A 17,750-nucleotide genomic window follows, 5' to 3' on the forward strand; every position below is an offset into this window, starting at 1 on the left:
GCCCGGCCTCTAGAAGTATCCACGCGATCACTCGGAGCTTGGATCTCCACGTCTTCTTCTTCACTTCTTCTTGAGAACCTTGAAGATCTCCTCACCATGAAGACACTCTTCCTTGGAAGTGTAGAAGAGAGTGGAGAGGGGAGGGGCTCTCAAATGAAACTTGCATGGGTGTCTAAAATGAGACCCCTTTCCCTCTTTATATTTCACTTAAGGTTTTTCTCAAAAAACCCTCCAAAGAAAAATATATCCACCAATGCCCTTATGACCTTGGGCGTGTGACCCTCTAGTCCCATGTATCGTTCTAGTTAATAACTTAAATGGCCCAATAACATTTATTGACCAAAATTATTAATTAACTATATCAACATATAGATTAATTAAATAAGGATCAATTTAACCCAATCGACAGGTTAAGTTTCTAGCCCGTGGGGTGCCAAGCTACACCTCGTGCTCTAGAAGACACCGAGTAGTCTCGAACTCTCTCTTGGAACCTTTACCGTCATCGGTTACCGTATATGTATAATCCATCATCCGCGCGAGACTCTCGAATGACTTAGAGCATGGTCTATCGTCAAACCCTAATCCGTCATTCGATTAGTACTGATGCGTAACGGGGATCATTGGAGAACGCCTTCTCCAATATCCTCACTACCCTGGCCAGGGATTTTCTTGCATCGTCTTCCTCGAGTCAATCTCCTCTTATAACGAGGGTGGATGATCCCATCTTGACCACTCAATCATCTCCGTAAGCTTCTTAATACATCCAATCTATAACTTATTTGAATCCCATGGTTAGAGACTCATATATCACAGTCAAAATGTAGTCGTCCACTTACGAGATGTCCTTGGTGTCTCAGGTCAGTGGATCACTTATACAACCGTGACTTGAATCAACCTGATTGACGTTTAGGTATAATACCATTCAGGGATTCATACGGATCAATTCAGTGAACTCTTTCTCCAAAGAGCGCCCACTAACTGTCCGTGTCGCCACACTAATAGCCACAGGATCAGCTATACTTAACGAAAAGTAGGATCAGCTAGTGCTATTCTATTTGGATAATTCAATGTCCGTCTCGACTATCCTCGAATAGGAATATTTAGAATACATATTTAAAGACTAGTGATCACTGTATTATGATCTCATCATAATTCACTATGTCATTGCACATATTCATGGACTTCATTATACACATCACATGGAATAATAATGAATGTAATTAATTTATTCAATGAACTTAAATATACATGGTAGTGTGATTGGCTTGACAGCCACATAATATCCATCAGTTATAGCATCATAATTTGGGATACCATTACAGTAAGTTTTCACAGTGATTAGCTGTGCTAATCATTACCCAGAATTGTGATTGTTTACCATTTGATCAATTTGAATGCCACAACATGGTGGGCATTCAAATCTTGAAAAAATATAAGTCATAAATTTATATAAAATATACATACCAACTTAGACGATTAATATCTTATTGCAAAATCCTTTAAAATATCAAAAAATACATAAAAATAATCATATCCACTTAGATATATATATAATAATTATTTTAACACACAAAACATGTAAATTTAAATAATAAGCATGTTTTTAGCCGTAGTCAAAACATGAATGTAAATTCAAAATATGTCATTCATTTTAAAGGCATGATAATACTTGTACGACCATGACATGAATCAACTCGGTTGACTAGCTATGTATAATATGATCTAGGAAAGCTTAAAAATCAGCTAAATCTTTCTCTAAAGAGCACCATCTGTCATTTGTGTCTCCAGACGAATCGTTTTGGATCAACGAAACTTATCACATGAGCAGCATCATAAAGTGTTATTTTATCCATATATTTTGATGTCTTTCTTAAATATCCAACGAATATAAATTTTTATTTAACATAGTTTTGAAATTTTTTGTATTTTGCAATAATGTACAAGATGTGGAATGTGAGAATATAATTTAAGCCTCATATGATTCCATCAACACTGGCCATCCAATGCAATATAACATCCTAGAATATAAAGTGCACTCTCTTGAGAAATTTTGTGTTCTCACATTATCTTGCAAGCTGGGAACGTACTTCAAGTAGCATTCGTGTGAAGATTGATCTCTGAAAGTCAAAGTAGAAATAATGAAAGTACTCTAAATTATATATTCTGTCGTCACATATTTCAATATCTGCATTTTTGTGAATTTTCATGGAGAGTCTCTGTTTTAGACTATTTGATTCGACACAACATTTCTGATTCTTAATCTGTTTTCATATTAAGGTCTATATAAATTTGGTTCATCATAATAATGAATTAAAAATAACTAGGATGAGAATATATCAAGAAGAAGAGGGAAGGAAAAAGAATGTAGTAGAAATATATTAAAAATGAACAATGTTGTGTTTCTTATCTTCATTGTGTATTATTCATGTTAATATGATTTTTGGATGATTATAATGTATTTAAGAAATAAACAGTGCATTTAAATTAAGAAGATTATGAATAATTTAGAGGAGATTGAAACAAGAATTTGATGATATTAAGTGAGATAATATATTGTCGAATTAACCCTAGTTAGGGTTAATGTTATATTCAATGAAGATCAAATCACCCTAATTAGATGAAGACTTTAGAAGGAGGGTAGAATAGATGGGAATACTAGAAGCATTAGGGATCTCTAAATTTACTTCTTTCATTCAATATAAAGGATCAAAAGAGTCAAGTAGGGGGGTGGGGGAGGTTGGGGGGTTAAGAAGGAGATTTGGGTTTAATTTGTTTCGGAGGAACTGGGTATCCAAATTTACTAACTACTATCTCATAAACACAATCAAATCTTTCCTAGAAATTAAACTCCCCTTTTTTGTTATTTTTTTGTTCTTAATTTGCAAGTGGAATGATTAGATAATAACTCCTCTTGATCTTCGTAAGGGCTTGTAGCCAAGCGATATAGAGTTATAGACTTAGATCAAGAAAACCAACCAACAAATTCACTAACACATAATCCAAATTACACTAAAATTCAAATACAAATACAATGAAATAAAAAACACCACATGCTGTTGATCCAGGTTGGTTCTCCTCTCTATCTTGCAGTTGTGAAAGAGCCCCTTCCAGAATGAACTCCCAAACTCAAATTTCTGATTGTATACGTAGGTTAAATGGTATAAATTACCATTTTACCCCCAATAAGAAATTAATGTTTCCCATTGATATAGGCTAAATCTGAATGATTCAACAAAACAGATAGAAAGAGGAGGGTGAGATGAGCAAACGCATAAAATCTGAGCTCAATCTGATTTCATGATTAAAAGTAATTAATAAATGAATATTGATCAATCAGAGCCGTTGGATCAATATTCATTTATTTAATTTAAATTTCACATTACACACCATGCTGTGTCGATCCCTGACTGGCTGGTAAATTTTAAAGGCAATTTATCAAATCAGGTAATAAATAAAATATGTTTCAAAACACACTTACCTGTGCATTTTTTCTAGCTTCACCCAATCACAAATCGCCACATCACCTCCCGTGCATGCACTTTGTATGCGCAGTACGGGCGGTGCACTTACCGCCCTCAAAAGAGGCATCTACGGATCACATTTAAGCCGTCGGATACTTTTCCGACGATCGAGATTTGGCCTAATAGCCCTGAAAAATCAAATTCTTGGAGTTTTGCGCAAAAGTCCCTAATTTAATTTGTGCACGCAAATGGACGCCGCCCAAAAATAATTGGAAATATACCCCTCCACTTTCTCTCTCCTACATTTTTTTTGAAAAAACAGAGAAATCATAGAAGATTTTGACACCTGAGACATGTGACCGAGAGCTGTTTTACGGGCATACTTGCAACCAAAATTTCAGAAAAGTCCCTCAGACTTTAGAAATTGATTTAAATTACTATTTTCCTTGTAATTATATCCTTTTTCTATAAAAAATTCATTTCTTCTTCGAATAAATACCCAAAAATTCAATTAAATTATATAAAAAACCTAGAAAATTCAGTAATTCATCTCCTCATTAATTAGAATTTAATTTAATTTTTAAAGCTACTATTTTCCTTTAAATAGAGGTATTCCAAGCTTAAATAAATTCTATAAAGTTCATAAATTAACTGAAAATTAGGGAAAAATCAGAATTCACTTGGAAAGTAATTAACATGTAGATATATGATAAAAACCCTATTCTAAGTTCATTTAATGCTTAACATTGTGCTAATTACTTGAATTAAGCACATAATTTAGGGTGTTATTACCTATCTGAATTTTTAGATGAATTAATTATATGTTAATAAGTAGTATTTTCTTCAATTTTATGTATCACCTGATTTGATAAATTGGATTATTATAAATTTATTCTCTCTAAAAAGGTTTTCTGATTTGGGTACTTTATTATCAAGGGATTTAAGTATTAAGGGATGCTGAATCATTTGTGGCTTAAATTTATAAATACTGAGTTAAATAATGGGACTTGATTAGTATTTTAATTTCAATTTTAGATATATTTAATAAACTGAGATATATATAAACTATTTTAGATATATTTATCATTAAATTATTAATAGTTGACATGAGGATGAAGTGACGCAACCTCTGCTAAAGGGGGATTTGTTGACTTTTCTTTTGAACCATAAATTGTTTAGACTGTTTTGAGGTTAAGATGAAAAATTGAGACTACATATATGATTAAATTTAAGATTAGAATTGGATTTAACTGTTTATTTTTCCTTGATTAAAATATTTTGTGCTTTTAAAAATGAGAAAGGTTTGGAATTCAAAATTAACAATTTTGATTTTTTTAGAAATTCTACTATCGAAGAATACCTGTGACAAGAGTAAGGGATGATCCCTAACCATTATACAAATATATGTCTTCATTATAGTTTACTATCATTACCTATATAGGACTGCATGCATTAAATAAAAAAATATTTTTCATTTAGTTTTAAAAAATACCCAATTCTGCTCCTATTAGTTTTTTACCCAGATGAATGAATCAAATGAAGTTTTTAATTTTTCAAATAGCTACGCTTCATGGATAGGAATCTAGGCACGCAGAGTTTATGTTTTAATTTATACAGATATATTTACATTTTTCTAAATTCACTTGAGATATCTTGGTTCCAGTGAGAATAAAAGGAAACATGAGATATTTGCCCATATTTGGAAACATAGGTGGCTAGATGAAAGATGATTACAAACAGGGGAGTAAAAATTCATTTTAATTTTATTTTAAATGTATTTTATTTTTCCATACTAATTCTAAAACAATATTGTCTTATATGATCATACAACTAATGTCATGAATATATGAATTAAATTTTGATGATGAAATGCCCTTTTAAAAATGAATAAATATTTATATATTCAATGAAAATAAAATATGATACCAACGCATTAAATATTTTTTAAAGTCAACTAATTTATTACTTGTCACACTCAGCATATAAATTTAATAACTTGTTAATTCTAAGACAGAAAATCCCAAAATTAGATTTGACATAAAAAATATTCCTCACATTTTCACACCAAGAACTTAATTTGATATATATTTCATAAAATAAATCTGCCATTATGTGTTAATTATAGAAATATATATATAAATTGTTGCTTCTAAATTTGAGCATTTAAATTTAGTATCTTTAAAATTTTAGATTTGGGAATTCTAATAATATATTTTTATTAAAAATCATTCCACACATTTCCAGATCAAGAAATCTCATTATGGAAAATCCTGCCATAATCTAGTCATTATGTAAAATCATCTACAAAAAGCATTGGAAACCTATTTCACTAGTCAAATGAACTCATTTTGATTTGAAAGTATTTAAAATAATTTTTACAAAATTTTAAATTTTTTATAAGGTTTTGCTTAAAAACCTAGCATTGTCCTATAGACCTTACTCATAGAATTGAACTTATTTTGATTAACATGAAATATTATAATTACTGACTCTATTTGTTAATCTCATTGACTTTTAAAACACTAGATCATGTTTGATTAATTTCAGATATTTACCCTATGTTAGACATAGGCCAGCCAAGGTATGAAGGAAATGCCTAATTTCCTAAGATAATTTTAAACATTTAACAAAACAATGATTATAATTATTTCAAATGATGTCATGGCATGAATTATTCAATGGCATTATCACATCAAAGGAGAAGACTATGTGAGATATTTATTTGTACTTGAGGAAAAAATTAATGATAGAATAATTTTGGGTGCAAGCTTGAGTACACTAACCATATGCACTTACTCATATACTTTGAAAGCATTCCTAGGGCTTGGGTGTCGTGATTGACATGGTCCTTTAAGGGTTCATACAGCGGAAGATAAAATATAATCATAAAGGATCTTTAAGAGTTGATGATCAAATCACTTTTGTGCGGATCAAATATATGATTATCAGTTCCTAATGGGAGTCATGTTAAGCCTCTATATGTATCCACTTGGTCATGTGCAGATAAAATATCCTCCATCTTGATGTGCCATATTCTTGATCCTCTATCCTTTTGTTATTCCACTCATATCAGGAGGGGAGGGCATCAAAGGAGAGAAGAAATAAGAGGGATGGGTGCATGTAGAACTCTTACATGCATTTTTTCATTTAAGAGTTATCCTATACATACTTTATTAGATTCTTTCATAAAAACCCTAAACTTTATGCATATATTCTAATGTCAAAAATACCATTTGTGTGTTACCCCATAAGCCCATGTATAAGTGTCGTTAATAACTCTTGTTCCAATAACTCCTATTGGGAAACCCTATATATTAAGTATTTCAACCAATAGATTAATTAATCAAGATTCAATTTAACCTCATCAAAATGTTGAATTTCCAGCTACGGGGTGACAAGCTATACCTTATGATCTTGAAGACATAAAGGAGTATACCAACTCTCCAATGGAACCTTACTATCATCAGTTATTTTGTATGTATAATCTATCATTTACTTCATAGTCCTAGGACTACTTAGGATATGGTCAACTATCAAACGCTAATAATTCATTATAATAAATATTGATGATTTAGGAAATCATCAGAGTACCCTTCTTCAATATTCCACTACCTTGGCCAGGGACCTCATTGTTAGGTTCTAGTTCCCTAGATCTGGATGAAGATGAGGATTCCACATAGTGGAAGACACATAAAAAAATCAAAACATCATTGAAAAAATCATTGAAACTGGGAACCTATGCACATATCACCAACGCGACTTTTTGGATCTCGAAGCGAGTCGAGTTGAGCTTCTCAAGTATGCAGCCTCTAGACGTATCCATGCGGTCGTCAGCATGTCAGATCTTCTCCTTATTGTTGATGAGCCCGTTCAATCTCTGTCGCCATCGTTACGCCATCTCGATCACATCCAGAGTGGAGAGTAGTCATGAGGAAAAGGGAGAAGAAGGGGAAGGCTCCTGAATAGTTCTGGCCTTGGTGAATTTCGTTCAGGGTCTTTCTCCTATTTATACTAAGTAGACATTTTTCATCAAAACCCTCAAAACCTAATTATATCTTGCAATGTCCAAAAGACCATTTGCGTGTGACCCTTTAGGCCCATGTATCAATCTAGTTAATGACTCGAGCGGCCCAATAACCTTTATTGGCCTTCCAAATTTATTGATTATATCATCATATATATTAATTAAATTCATATTGATTTAACCAAATTGATAGGTTGAGTCCCTAACTTGTGAGATGTCAAGCTACACCTCATGCTCTAGAAGATACAAAAGAGTGTCTATTGACTCACTCATGGAACCTGTTCGTCATTGGTTGTCGTGTATGTATAGTCCCTCATCCACTTGATGCTCCTAGGATGACTTAGGATATGGTCGACAATTTCATTGCCTTGGCCAAGGACTTCATCGTGTCGTCTTCCTTTAGCTATCACCTCTTACACCGCGGGTGGACGATCCCATCCTGAACACTCAATCATCTTCATGAACTTCTTAATGCACCTGAACTAAGATTATTTAAAATCTCATGATTGGGGAAACCTAGGTCATATTCAAAGTACAATTGTCCGTGCGCATGACATCTTTGGTGTCTCAAGTCTAAGGACCGCTTATACAACTGTGAAATGAACCTGATTGATAGTGATCATTCAGGGGTTCATAGTGATCAATTCAGTGGACTCTTTCCACTAAAGAGAACCCATTATCTATCCTTAGTGTCCACACTAATAGCTACGAGAACAACCATACTCATCACATTAAGGATAAATAGTGCTATTCTCTCTAGATAATTCGATGTCTTTCTCGCGTATCCTTTGAATAAGAATATTTAGAACACATGCTTAAAGACTAGTGATCTCGATATTAAGATCTCATCATCATTCACTATGCCAGATCATGTATTCCTGGACTTCATGATAAGCATCACATGTGCACTATAATGAATATGTTATATTAATGAGCATGGAATGAGATATGGAATGTGTGATTGGCTTGCCGGCCACATATATTTCCTCCGCCTACAACATCTTCCTTGTAATCTCATTGTACGCCAAGGGCAGATGATCCCAATATTGTCCACAAAATTATCTTTGTGAACTTCTCAGTGCATTTGAGCTAATAATATTCGGAATTCGATGAATAGAAACTCGTAGGTTATAGTCAAAACACAATTCTTCATCCAGATGATGTCTTTGGTGTGTCAAGTTTGAGGACCACTTACCCAACAGTGATATGAATCAATCTAATTATGACTTTGGTATAATATCAATCAGGGATTTGTATTTATCATTTCTGTTAATTATTTCCCCAAAGATCACCCTATATCTACCCTTAATATCTCCACACTAATTGGAACAAGATTGGCCACAATCATTGATAACATCAAGTTAGTTCACTACAATTATGCTTTTACAGTTCATTTTTAACGCTTATTTATAGAGTTTCACTTGCATATTTAAAAATTAAGGAGAAAATGAAAAAAATGATTTATTGTCCTGTTTGCTATTTTTATTTTTATTTTACTTTTGAGACTAACCAAGATTTAACTCCTTATAGTGAAGTATATTTCCCACATCTTCTTGGAGTTTCATTTGAAATACAGGACGTAGGTGAAATTTGTGATGTATATGGGAACTTGGGGTGTAAATGGGAAGAAAAAATAAACCAACTCATGTCTTACGTCATAAAAATAAGGCCAATACACAACAAGTCCATTCTTGAAGCCCATTTGGCACTTTTAAAGAACCAGATCACCTAAATGCAAGATTTTCAGAAATAACCTGCAACTTGAATTTGAAATTTTTATTTTTTAAATTTGGGAAGGGAGGAACGTGGATGAATGCTAGAAATCAAATAATACAAGCTCTAAAACCCCTAGATTAAATCCAATGGGTGGGAGAGTTGGGGCACGTATATTTGAACTCTTCTCCCCTCTCTTTGTATCCAATCATGGATTCATGCTCCCAACCTTCCGTTGGTGGCCTTGTGCATCATATTTATTTGATACATTATTTTTCGACAAGAGTGAGAGAGAAAGAGTTCAATTTTGATTAAGATTCTTGTAGGAAAAAACACCATTTGGCCCTTGGAGGAAGTGATAAGAAGGTTTGTGCGATCGCTGGTATGTTTGTTTTTTTTCACACCTTTTATATGGGTAATAAGTGGATATCCAATGCATCATGAAACACAAAAAAATCCTCCTAAAGAAAAAAATTATGGCATTTTCCATCCCATAACCATCACTGTCATATTCTATTACCCGACAGCATGGCACCCTACCTTGTACTAATTAAGGAAAAATTTTGCATATTATTGCATAAATCGTAGCCTTAAAATGACATGTCTAAACCTAATTACTTGTTTATCACTAATCATATAATTGGGACAAGATAATATTATCATATCTTTGATATTTCGATGTACTTCTCGACTATTCTTTGAATAAGAATATTTAGAACATATGGTTAAATACTTGTGATCTTTGTATTATGATTTCATAGTAATTAACTTTATTATAGCATGTATTCATGGACTTCATTATGAGCATCACATGTGTACTATATGGACATGTTCTCTCAATAAATATTGAACCAAATGTAGACTATGTGATTGGCTTGCTGGCCACATATCTTTCCATCATGCATCACTTGTGATTGTGATAGCACACAAATTATTAGGTTATTTATGTTCAAGTTACATAATTTTATGCATTAAAATAATTACTTCTCCATGTTATCAAGCTTACAATGATTAATTATACTTTTCGAGTGAATTTTTTTTTGTTAATTCATTGGTTTTTTATGGTTTTTCCAGTTATCATATTCTTTAAAAAATAAATTTCTGATGCATAATATATTTTTAAGATTTTTTTATATTATATTCATGGAGATATTAATTTTCAAAGTTGAAATATATATTTGTAATGTTTTATGGCTTGGGATTTATTTTATACGGATTTTTAATATAGTTTGTCTTAAAAATTTTCCCCATCACATGTCTCCATTTGATTTGATTGAATGTCTTTTGAAATTATTGTCAATGATTAGATTCATCAATGATTAACTGTGTTAATCATTGAGAAAACCTGTAATTATGGCATTGTGAATCACGATGTCATAAGGCCCAATCATTACTGACACCTTGTCTTATTTTTCCTTTTTAGGGGTGAGGTGGATCAATCTAGTAAAAGACAAGATTTAAATCACAATAAATGTGATTCAAAGATCAAGTGAGAAAATATTAAGAAATAAAATTTTAAAATTCAAAAGTTGTGGCGGTACATGTGGTATGAATGTGTATGACCACAATTGATTAAAATTATAATGATGCTGACATCACATTCAAAAATGCATTGCCACACCATGCAATCATTGGGTGTTGCTTCACTTTTTTCTGATTGAAGTGACTTGCGTTAGCATGTCATTTAATAAAGAACGATGGCTAAGAAAAGACTTTGATGTGGCACACGATGACATGCTGCCATGTCACAATGATTAAATAATAGGATTAAATAGAATATTTTATCTTTTTCCTTTTCATAGGGACATGTGGCTCTCTTGGAGCAGCTGAGTGTGAAAGACAAGCTTAAGTCGATCATTAACTGAATGATGCTTTAATATTCTACACATCAACAGAAACAAGTGTCATCGTCGATGACGAGAAGAAAAAAAGGACAACCAGGTTTGCTCCAACTTCAAATGTTGATATCTGACGATCCAAAAGGTGATTGAGCTGAAATTTTGAGGGTATGTTCATCTTCACCCTCTCTTTCGATCCATGCCCTCTTATACAATACATAGAGGCATGGATCCTTCTTAAATTTATCCTGATAATTGCTTCCTACACTTGTGGGCTGATTGAAAGCTAGTGATCTTGTGAGATCCATCAAGCTTGTTCTTTGTGTATTGGTTGTGTGAGAAGAGGCAACAGAGAGAGGGATAGCTTGCTTGCACTCACAATCATCGGGAATTGGGAGAAAATAAGTATCTATGGTGAGTATCCTCATCTTACATTGGTTCTTCTCAGCATTATCATTAGGTTTTAACCATTTCACAATTACATTCCACCATCATATTATATATTTATAACCTCCTATCACGTCTTACCACTTTCATGGCACCGTAGCATCATCATCTCTTTTGTTATCCCCCTTACACGACTCACTTTTTTCAACATGTTGCTCTCCCATATGTACTTGTTATTGTCACTCCATTCTTGTTCTCACTCAGTCTTAACAAATTCTGAATTTATAATTCATTGATGGTATATTTGAGATAATGATCAAAAGGTATACACATGTGTTATGTTAGATCATAATAAATGATACTGAATTTAATGGATTATCAACTGAATCTAGAAAGGAATAAGCAGAATCCTCATCGGTAAAATACAAAGAAATCATTATCTTTGTTGAGTGAAAAAATATATTATACCTTCCAATCGAAATAAATTAATAAATAAAAAATTCAATCACAAATTTGAGTTGGATAGAAAAATACAAATATATAAGAGTAGGAAAAACATTACATATAGAAACAAATATCGCTATCTACTATCTACTATAATAATTTTAAAATCTTCTTCACTCAACCTCTTATTTTATATGTATCTTAAATCCTTGATTACCATTTGATGTGGAGAGGATCCATACTCATCACTAGCTAAATCTACTTAAGTGAGTACAGATTTATAATATATTGATTAAACTCAAAAAAAGGAACGATTAATTAAAACTCTATTTTTTAAGATTATCAGGTCACAACTTTGTGAGTTACCTGATAGAAATATATGTGACCAATAAGCCAATCACACATTCCATATCTCGTTCCATGTTCATTAATAGAACATATTCATTATAGTGCACGTGTGATGCTTATAATGAAGTCCATGAATACATGATCGGACTTAGTGAATTATGATGAGATCGTAATGCGGAGATCACTAGTCTTTATGCATGTGTTCTAAACATTCCTATTCGAAGGATACGCAAGAAGGACATCGAAGTATCCAGATAGAATAACACTATCTAGCCTCACTCATATGATGAGTATGGTCGGTCCCGTAGCCATTAGTGTGGTGACACTAAGGATTGATAGTGGGTGTTCTTTAGTAGAAAGAGTTCACTGAATTGATCCGTACGAATCCCTGAATGGTATTATACCGAACTGTCAATCAGGCTGATTCACGTCACGGTTGTATAAGTGGTCCTTAGATCTGAGACACCAAAGACGTCTTGTGGACGGACGGTTGTACTTTGGCTATGGCCAACGAGTCTCTAATCATGGGATTCTAAACGGTCTTAGTTTGGATACATCAAGAAGTACACGAAGGCGATTGAGTGGTCAAGATGGGATCGTCCACCCTCGGTATAAGAGGTGACAGCTCAAGGAAGACAATGCAACGAAGTCCTTGACCAAGACAGTGAAATATCAGAGAAGAGTTTTTTGATGATTTCCGAATGCATCAGTACTAACTCGGATGATCAATTAGGGTTTGACAGTTGACCATGCCCTAAATCGTCCAAGGAGCGTCAAGTGGATGAGGGACTATACATACACGGTAACCGATGACAAACAGGTTCCATGAAGTGAGTTGATACACACTCCTTTGTATCATCTAGAACACGAGGTGTAGCTTGGCACCCCATGTGTCGGAGTCTCGACCTATCGATTGGGTTAAATCGATCCGACGTTAATTAATCTATATGATGATATAGTTAATTAATTTAGAAGGCCGATAAAGGTTGGGCCACAGGAGTTGTTAACTAGACTAATATATGGGCTTAGAGGGTCATGCGCAAATGGTCTTTTGGACGTTGAAAGATATACTTAAGTTTGGGGTTTTTTATGAAAAATACCCATTTAGTATAAATAGGGGAAGGCTCTGAACAAAATTCACCCAGGCCAGAATTGTTGAAGGGGGCTTTCCCTTCTCCCCTCACACCCTCTCCATGTCCGATGCGATCGGGACGGCATAACAATGGCGATGGAGGTAGAACAGGGCTCGTCAACGAGAAGGAGGAGATCCGACATGCCGAGGATCACGTGGATACATCTATAGGCTGCACAATTGAGTAGCTCGACTCAGCTCGCTCCATGATCCAAGAAATCACGGGATGCGCTCCACGTAAAGGTACTTCATTTCATGGTTTTATCGACGCCGTATGATTCACAAATGTCTTCCGCTGCATATCGTTTTGATTTGTTCATCCTGATCTAGGCCTCTAGAACCCAACATTACCAACTTAAATCATAACTATTATGTCATGTACATATGTTCTATTTAATTCAATAATGTTGTAGAATTATTTAGGTGTATGAGTGAGAATCCCTCCTTAAGGCTAGACAAAGGAATAACTTAAACTAGCATACTAGTATCCCATGTCAAATCATTTTTAATTATATATGTAAACTTAGTATATATAAAGCATATAAAAAGTAAATTCAAGGGGTAACTTAAGCCTTCCTTTTGGGCCACTGAAAGATACTTGGTAATGAACATCTTGGTCTAATCATGACATTAGTCTATTTCCATTTAAATATCAGTGTTACTTATTATGATATTTACCTCTTACTAAAACTTGGTTCAAAGTATTTTACGAGTTTGTGTCTCAACATATCTGTTTGAATTGTTATCGATATTAAAGTTACAGAATTTCTCAGCTCTGAAGATTATGTGTTCTGTCCTGGTTTTCATCAAAAGATATTAAATAAGTATCAACTTACTAAAATGGGCAATAATTGCAAAATTGAAACTGCACATCATTATTTTACCCACAAGCTTTGAATGTCACTGAAATTATCTATAAATATAGATGAAAATACAACAATTAGTGTGCTAATCACTAATTCTAGAATAGATTTGTGAACTGATGTACCTACTTTTGTTAGGTAAATATTTCAATGTTTATTTCCTTGCCAATCATCCTCATAATTTGCTATTTTACTAGTTTGGATGAATTCAGGCTTAGTTTCCAATTACATCAAATGAAATTCCAAATGCCAAAGTAAGAGTATATCAGTTAAGAAAAATAAGTGGGTCCCACTGATAATATAAAGTTTATATCTTATAAGATGGCGGAATAAAATCCTTGGATAAGTTATCTCTCACGGTTGCAGTTCTAAGGAGAGAACTTTCGCAGCCGTGATGCTTTCTTCTACATCTCTCCATCCTCTCGCGCCAACCAGTAAGCGAAATTTCATCGGCCATGGCGCCATTGTAAGAGCAGGGCCCAGCGGGAAGGAGAATCCTCCATCCTCTTCCTCTTCGCTGCCTCAATTGCAAGTTCATCGGAGGGCTATTCATCTGGCGGCGGCCTCTGCGCTTTTTCTATGGTCCACTCCAGGTGCTTTAATTCGTTTTTTTTTAATTTCTTGCTAAGTGATTTTTAACGGGTTGGGACGCACTTTCCAATCTGGCGTTCGTTCAGGATTTTTTTTTGGATTTCTTGAGGTGTGAGAAATGTTCAGTTTTGAACCCATTTTCTGATTTCTTGATTTTTTTTCTATGGTACACTCCATGTGCTTTAATTTGTCTTTTTTAGTTATATTACGATGTGAGAAATATCGGGTAGGGACGCAATTTCCAATCTGGCGTTCGTTCAAGAATTTTTTTTGGATTTCTTGAGGTGTGAGAGATGTTCAGTTTTGAGCCCATTTTCTGATTCGTCAATTTGTTCCTATGGTACACTCCAGCCGCTTTAAATTTTTTTAAAAAAAATTCTTGCGGTGATTTTATTTTTTAAAAAAATATCGGGTTGGAACACACTTTCTGATCTGGCGTTCCTTCGTGATTTTTTTTATATTTCTCGAGGTGTGATAAATGTTAAGCTTTTCAATTCCGGTTGATTTTGGCAGTCGCCCTTGATTTTATTTTCAATTAATGTGCTGAGTTTTTTCTATGGTCCACTCCAGATGCTTTAATTTGTGTTTGTTTATCCCTTGCGGTGTGATAAATATCGGGTAAGAACACATTTTCGAATCTGGCGTTCGCTCATGATTTTTTTCTTTCCGGGATTTCTTGAGGTGTGAGAAATGTTCTGCTTGGAACCCATTGTCCGATTGATTCTGGTGGTCGTCCTAGATTTTTTTTCATTTAATGTGTTGATATTTTTGTGATGGCAGTCGAGGCTGGAGTTTTTACTCGGGTCCACTCCTGGTGCTTTTGTTATGATTTCCTGCTGTAAAAGAAATGTTCAATTTGGAACCGTTTTCCAACTGATCCTGGCGTTCTTCCTAAACTTTTTCTATTCATTTGTTGGTATTTTTTGTGACGGCAATCATGGTGATTTTTTTATGATGTCTTGAGGTGTAAGCAATGTTCAGTTAGGGACCCATTTTTTGATTGGGTCTGGCGTTCGCACAAGGTTTTTGCTAAGCTTGTGTTGATATTTTAGATGATTTTTTTCCTTGTGGGTGGAAGCAATGTAGATATTTTAGATTCTGCCGCTTGCTCAAGACTGTTTCTTTGTATGTATTGATTGTTTTAGATGATATATGTTGGCAGTCGAGGCTGGTGTTCTTTCTGGATTCTCTGGACTGGAGTCCGTGCCAGGGCCGGAGCTTCCGAAGATCGACTTCCTCAACCGGTGGAATGGTGCTGATTTCATCCCTGGCTTGGAGAATTTGCGCTGTTGATCATGATCATTTTCTGATTTCAGAAGAAAGGCGGAAAAAGTATGAAGATCTGGACTCGAAATTTCAGTCATCGCCGGTGTTAAAAGAATTGCTGGAGAAATCCAAGCAAAACAAAGAAAGGTAACAGGTTTCTCCCACTGTTTCTGCATCAAAAGTTGATCGTATTAGGGCGTTTCTTCAACTTATGGGGTTGGATCTCCCTAATTTCTTGATTTGAAATCTCGTTTTCTTTATGTTTATTACGGCTCTGCTAAATTTGACAACTTTTTCCTACCCGTAAAGATGGAAACTTATGAACATTCATGAAGACATGTTTATTAGATTTTCTGACCTGAAGAATGTTCATTAGAGTTGAACGCGGTGCAATCTTATGTTTTTCTTCGTATCCCCGTTGATCTATTTTTCTGTTAATCTTAATTTATGGCGGTGAAATTCGTTCGTCAAGCTTTCCCAGTATCAGAAATAGAATCCACGCTTTTGATCATTGGAATCAACAACAAATCTGTGTTTTTTTATGAATTCCAGATACAAGAGAGCAATCCATGACAAGTATTGTGTTTTCATAGGAATCAGGAACAACAAATATAAGTGTTTTCATGACTTTCAGGAACAAGAGAGCAATGGAAGACAAGTATTAGGTGATACTGAGAATTTAATGAATTTCGGGAACAATAGAGCTGTCCAAGACAATTATTGTGTTTTCACTGGAATCAAGAACAACAAATCTTAATATTTTTATGAATTGGAGGACCAAGAGTGCAATTGAGGACAAGTCTTAAGTGATATAGGAATCAAGATTAACAGATCTGATAATGTTTATGAATTTCAGGAAGAAGAGAACGTGATTATAGGAATCTTGAACTGCATATCTAAGAGATCTTATGAATTTCAGGAACAAGAGAGCAATTGAAGATAAGTATTGCCTGCGGGGTGCTGAGTGGGGAATCGGCGACTGCTCAACTGATGGAATGACCCAGGAAGAGAAGGAGGCATTCATCGAGGAGCTGAAGAAGAGAACCGCTGCCGAATGAGGAGAGATGATTTGTATTGAGATTTAATTTGGGTATTCTTTTCTTATCGATTTTCTTCCTTTTCCATCTTCATTTTCTCTTGTTCCGTATGACTTCAACTCAGTTCTGTAAAAAAAAGGCGGTTTCCATTTATTGGATTATTAGTTTCATTGGAGGTCATTATCTTCTTGGGGAAGTGTTTCTAATCCAAATTTTTAGGATAATCCTGTGGGGATAAAAGTATGTTTTTCAAACTTAGAGTAGGGCAAATATCCAGAAGCCAATTATGTCTACCATTGAGGTATTGTCATTTTTTAAAATTGCGCCAGATCTAAGATTTCAAATCTCAACCATTGAAATACTTTGTCCACCTCAAAAATTGTACGGCAGCTAAAATTTTCATGTTTATAGTCCCCCTCAAAAGAATGCAGACCAAGATAAATCTGACATTTCTATTTGTGGGTAAGATGATTGAAGGTCAGAAAATAATTTTCCATGAAGATGGTCATACAGTGTTATTCCATGAAAACCCAGCATGTGCCATCATGTTAATTTCTCTGTAAATGTTACTATTGTAAACAATTATCGAAGATTCAAAATGATCCTGAGGACTGGCCTCAAATAATACCATGAATCTTAATATAGA

The 17,750-nt window shown here is 34.2% G+C and overlaps 1 protein-coding gene across 2 annotated transcripts; it reads left to right on the plus strand.

Annotated features, from left to right (window-relative positions):
• Window positions 1–14,556: 14,556 nt before the first annotated feature.
• On the plus strand, window positions 14,557–17,284 carry LOC144706882 (uncharacterized). Of its 2 annotated transcripts, none has more exons than XM_078579949.1 (4): window positions 14,557–14,803; window positions 15,964–16,053; window positions 16,118–16,214; window positions 16,987–17,284. In XM_078579949.1, exons 1-4 carry the CDS (start codon window positions 14,605–14,607, stop codon window positions 17,123–17,125), a joined length of 525 nt encoding a protein of 174 aa, XP_078436075.1. In that variant the 5' UTR covers window positions 14,557–14,604; the 3' UTR covers window positions 17,126–17,284. The 2 variants fall into 2 exon arrangements, with proteins under 2 accessions (XP_078436075.1, XP_078436076.1); XM_078579950.1 differs by lacking the exon at window positions 16,987–17,284 and adding an exon at window positions 16,702–16,747.
• Window positions 17,285–17,750: the final 466 nt, after the last annotated feature.

The sequence above is a fragment of the Wolffia australiana genome, chromosome 8, assembly GCF_029677425.1.
Source record: "Wolffia australiana isolate 7733 chromosome 8, ASM2967742v1".
NCBI lineage: Eukaryota > Viridiplantae > Streptophyta > Magnoliopsida > Alismatales > Araceae > Wolffia > Wolffia australiana.

Excerpts from the sequence above, each read along its gene's own strand:
- LOC144706882 (XM_078579949.1), top strand. The coding sequence starts at position 14,605 with ATGCTTTCTTCTACATCTCTCCATCCTCTCGCGCCAACCAGTAAGCGA. Across the intron at positions 14,804-15,963 it reads TTTTCTATGGTCCACTCCAG|TCGAGGCTGGTGTTCTTTCT; the intron begins GTGCTTTAATTC and ends ATATGTTGGCAG. Across the intron at positions 16,215-16,986 it reads TCCAAGCAAAACAAAGAAAG|GAACAAGAGAGCAATTGAAG; the intron begins GTAACAGGTTTC and ends TATGAATTTCAG.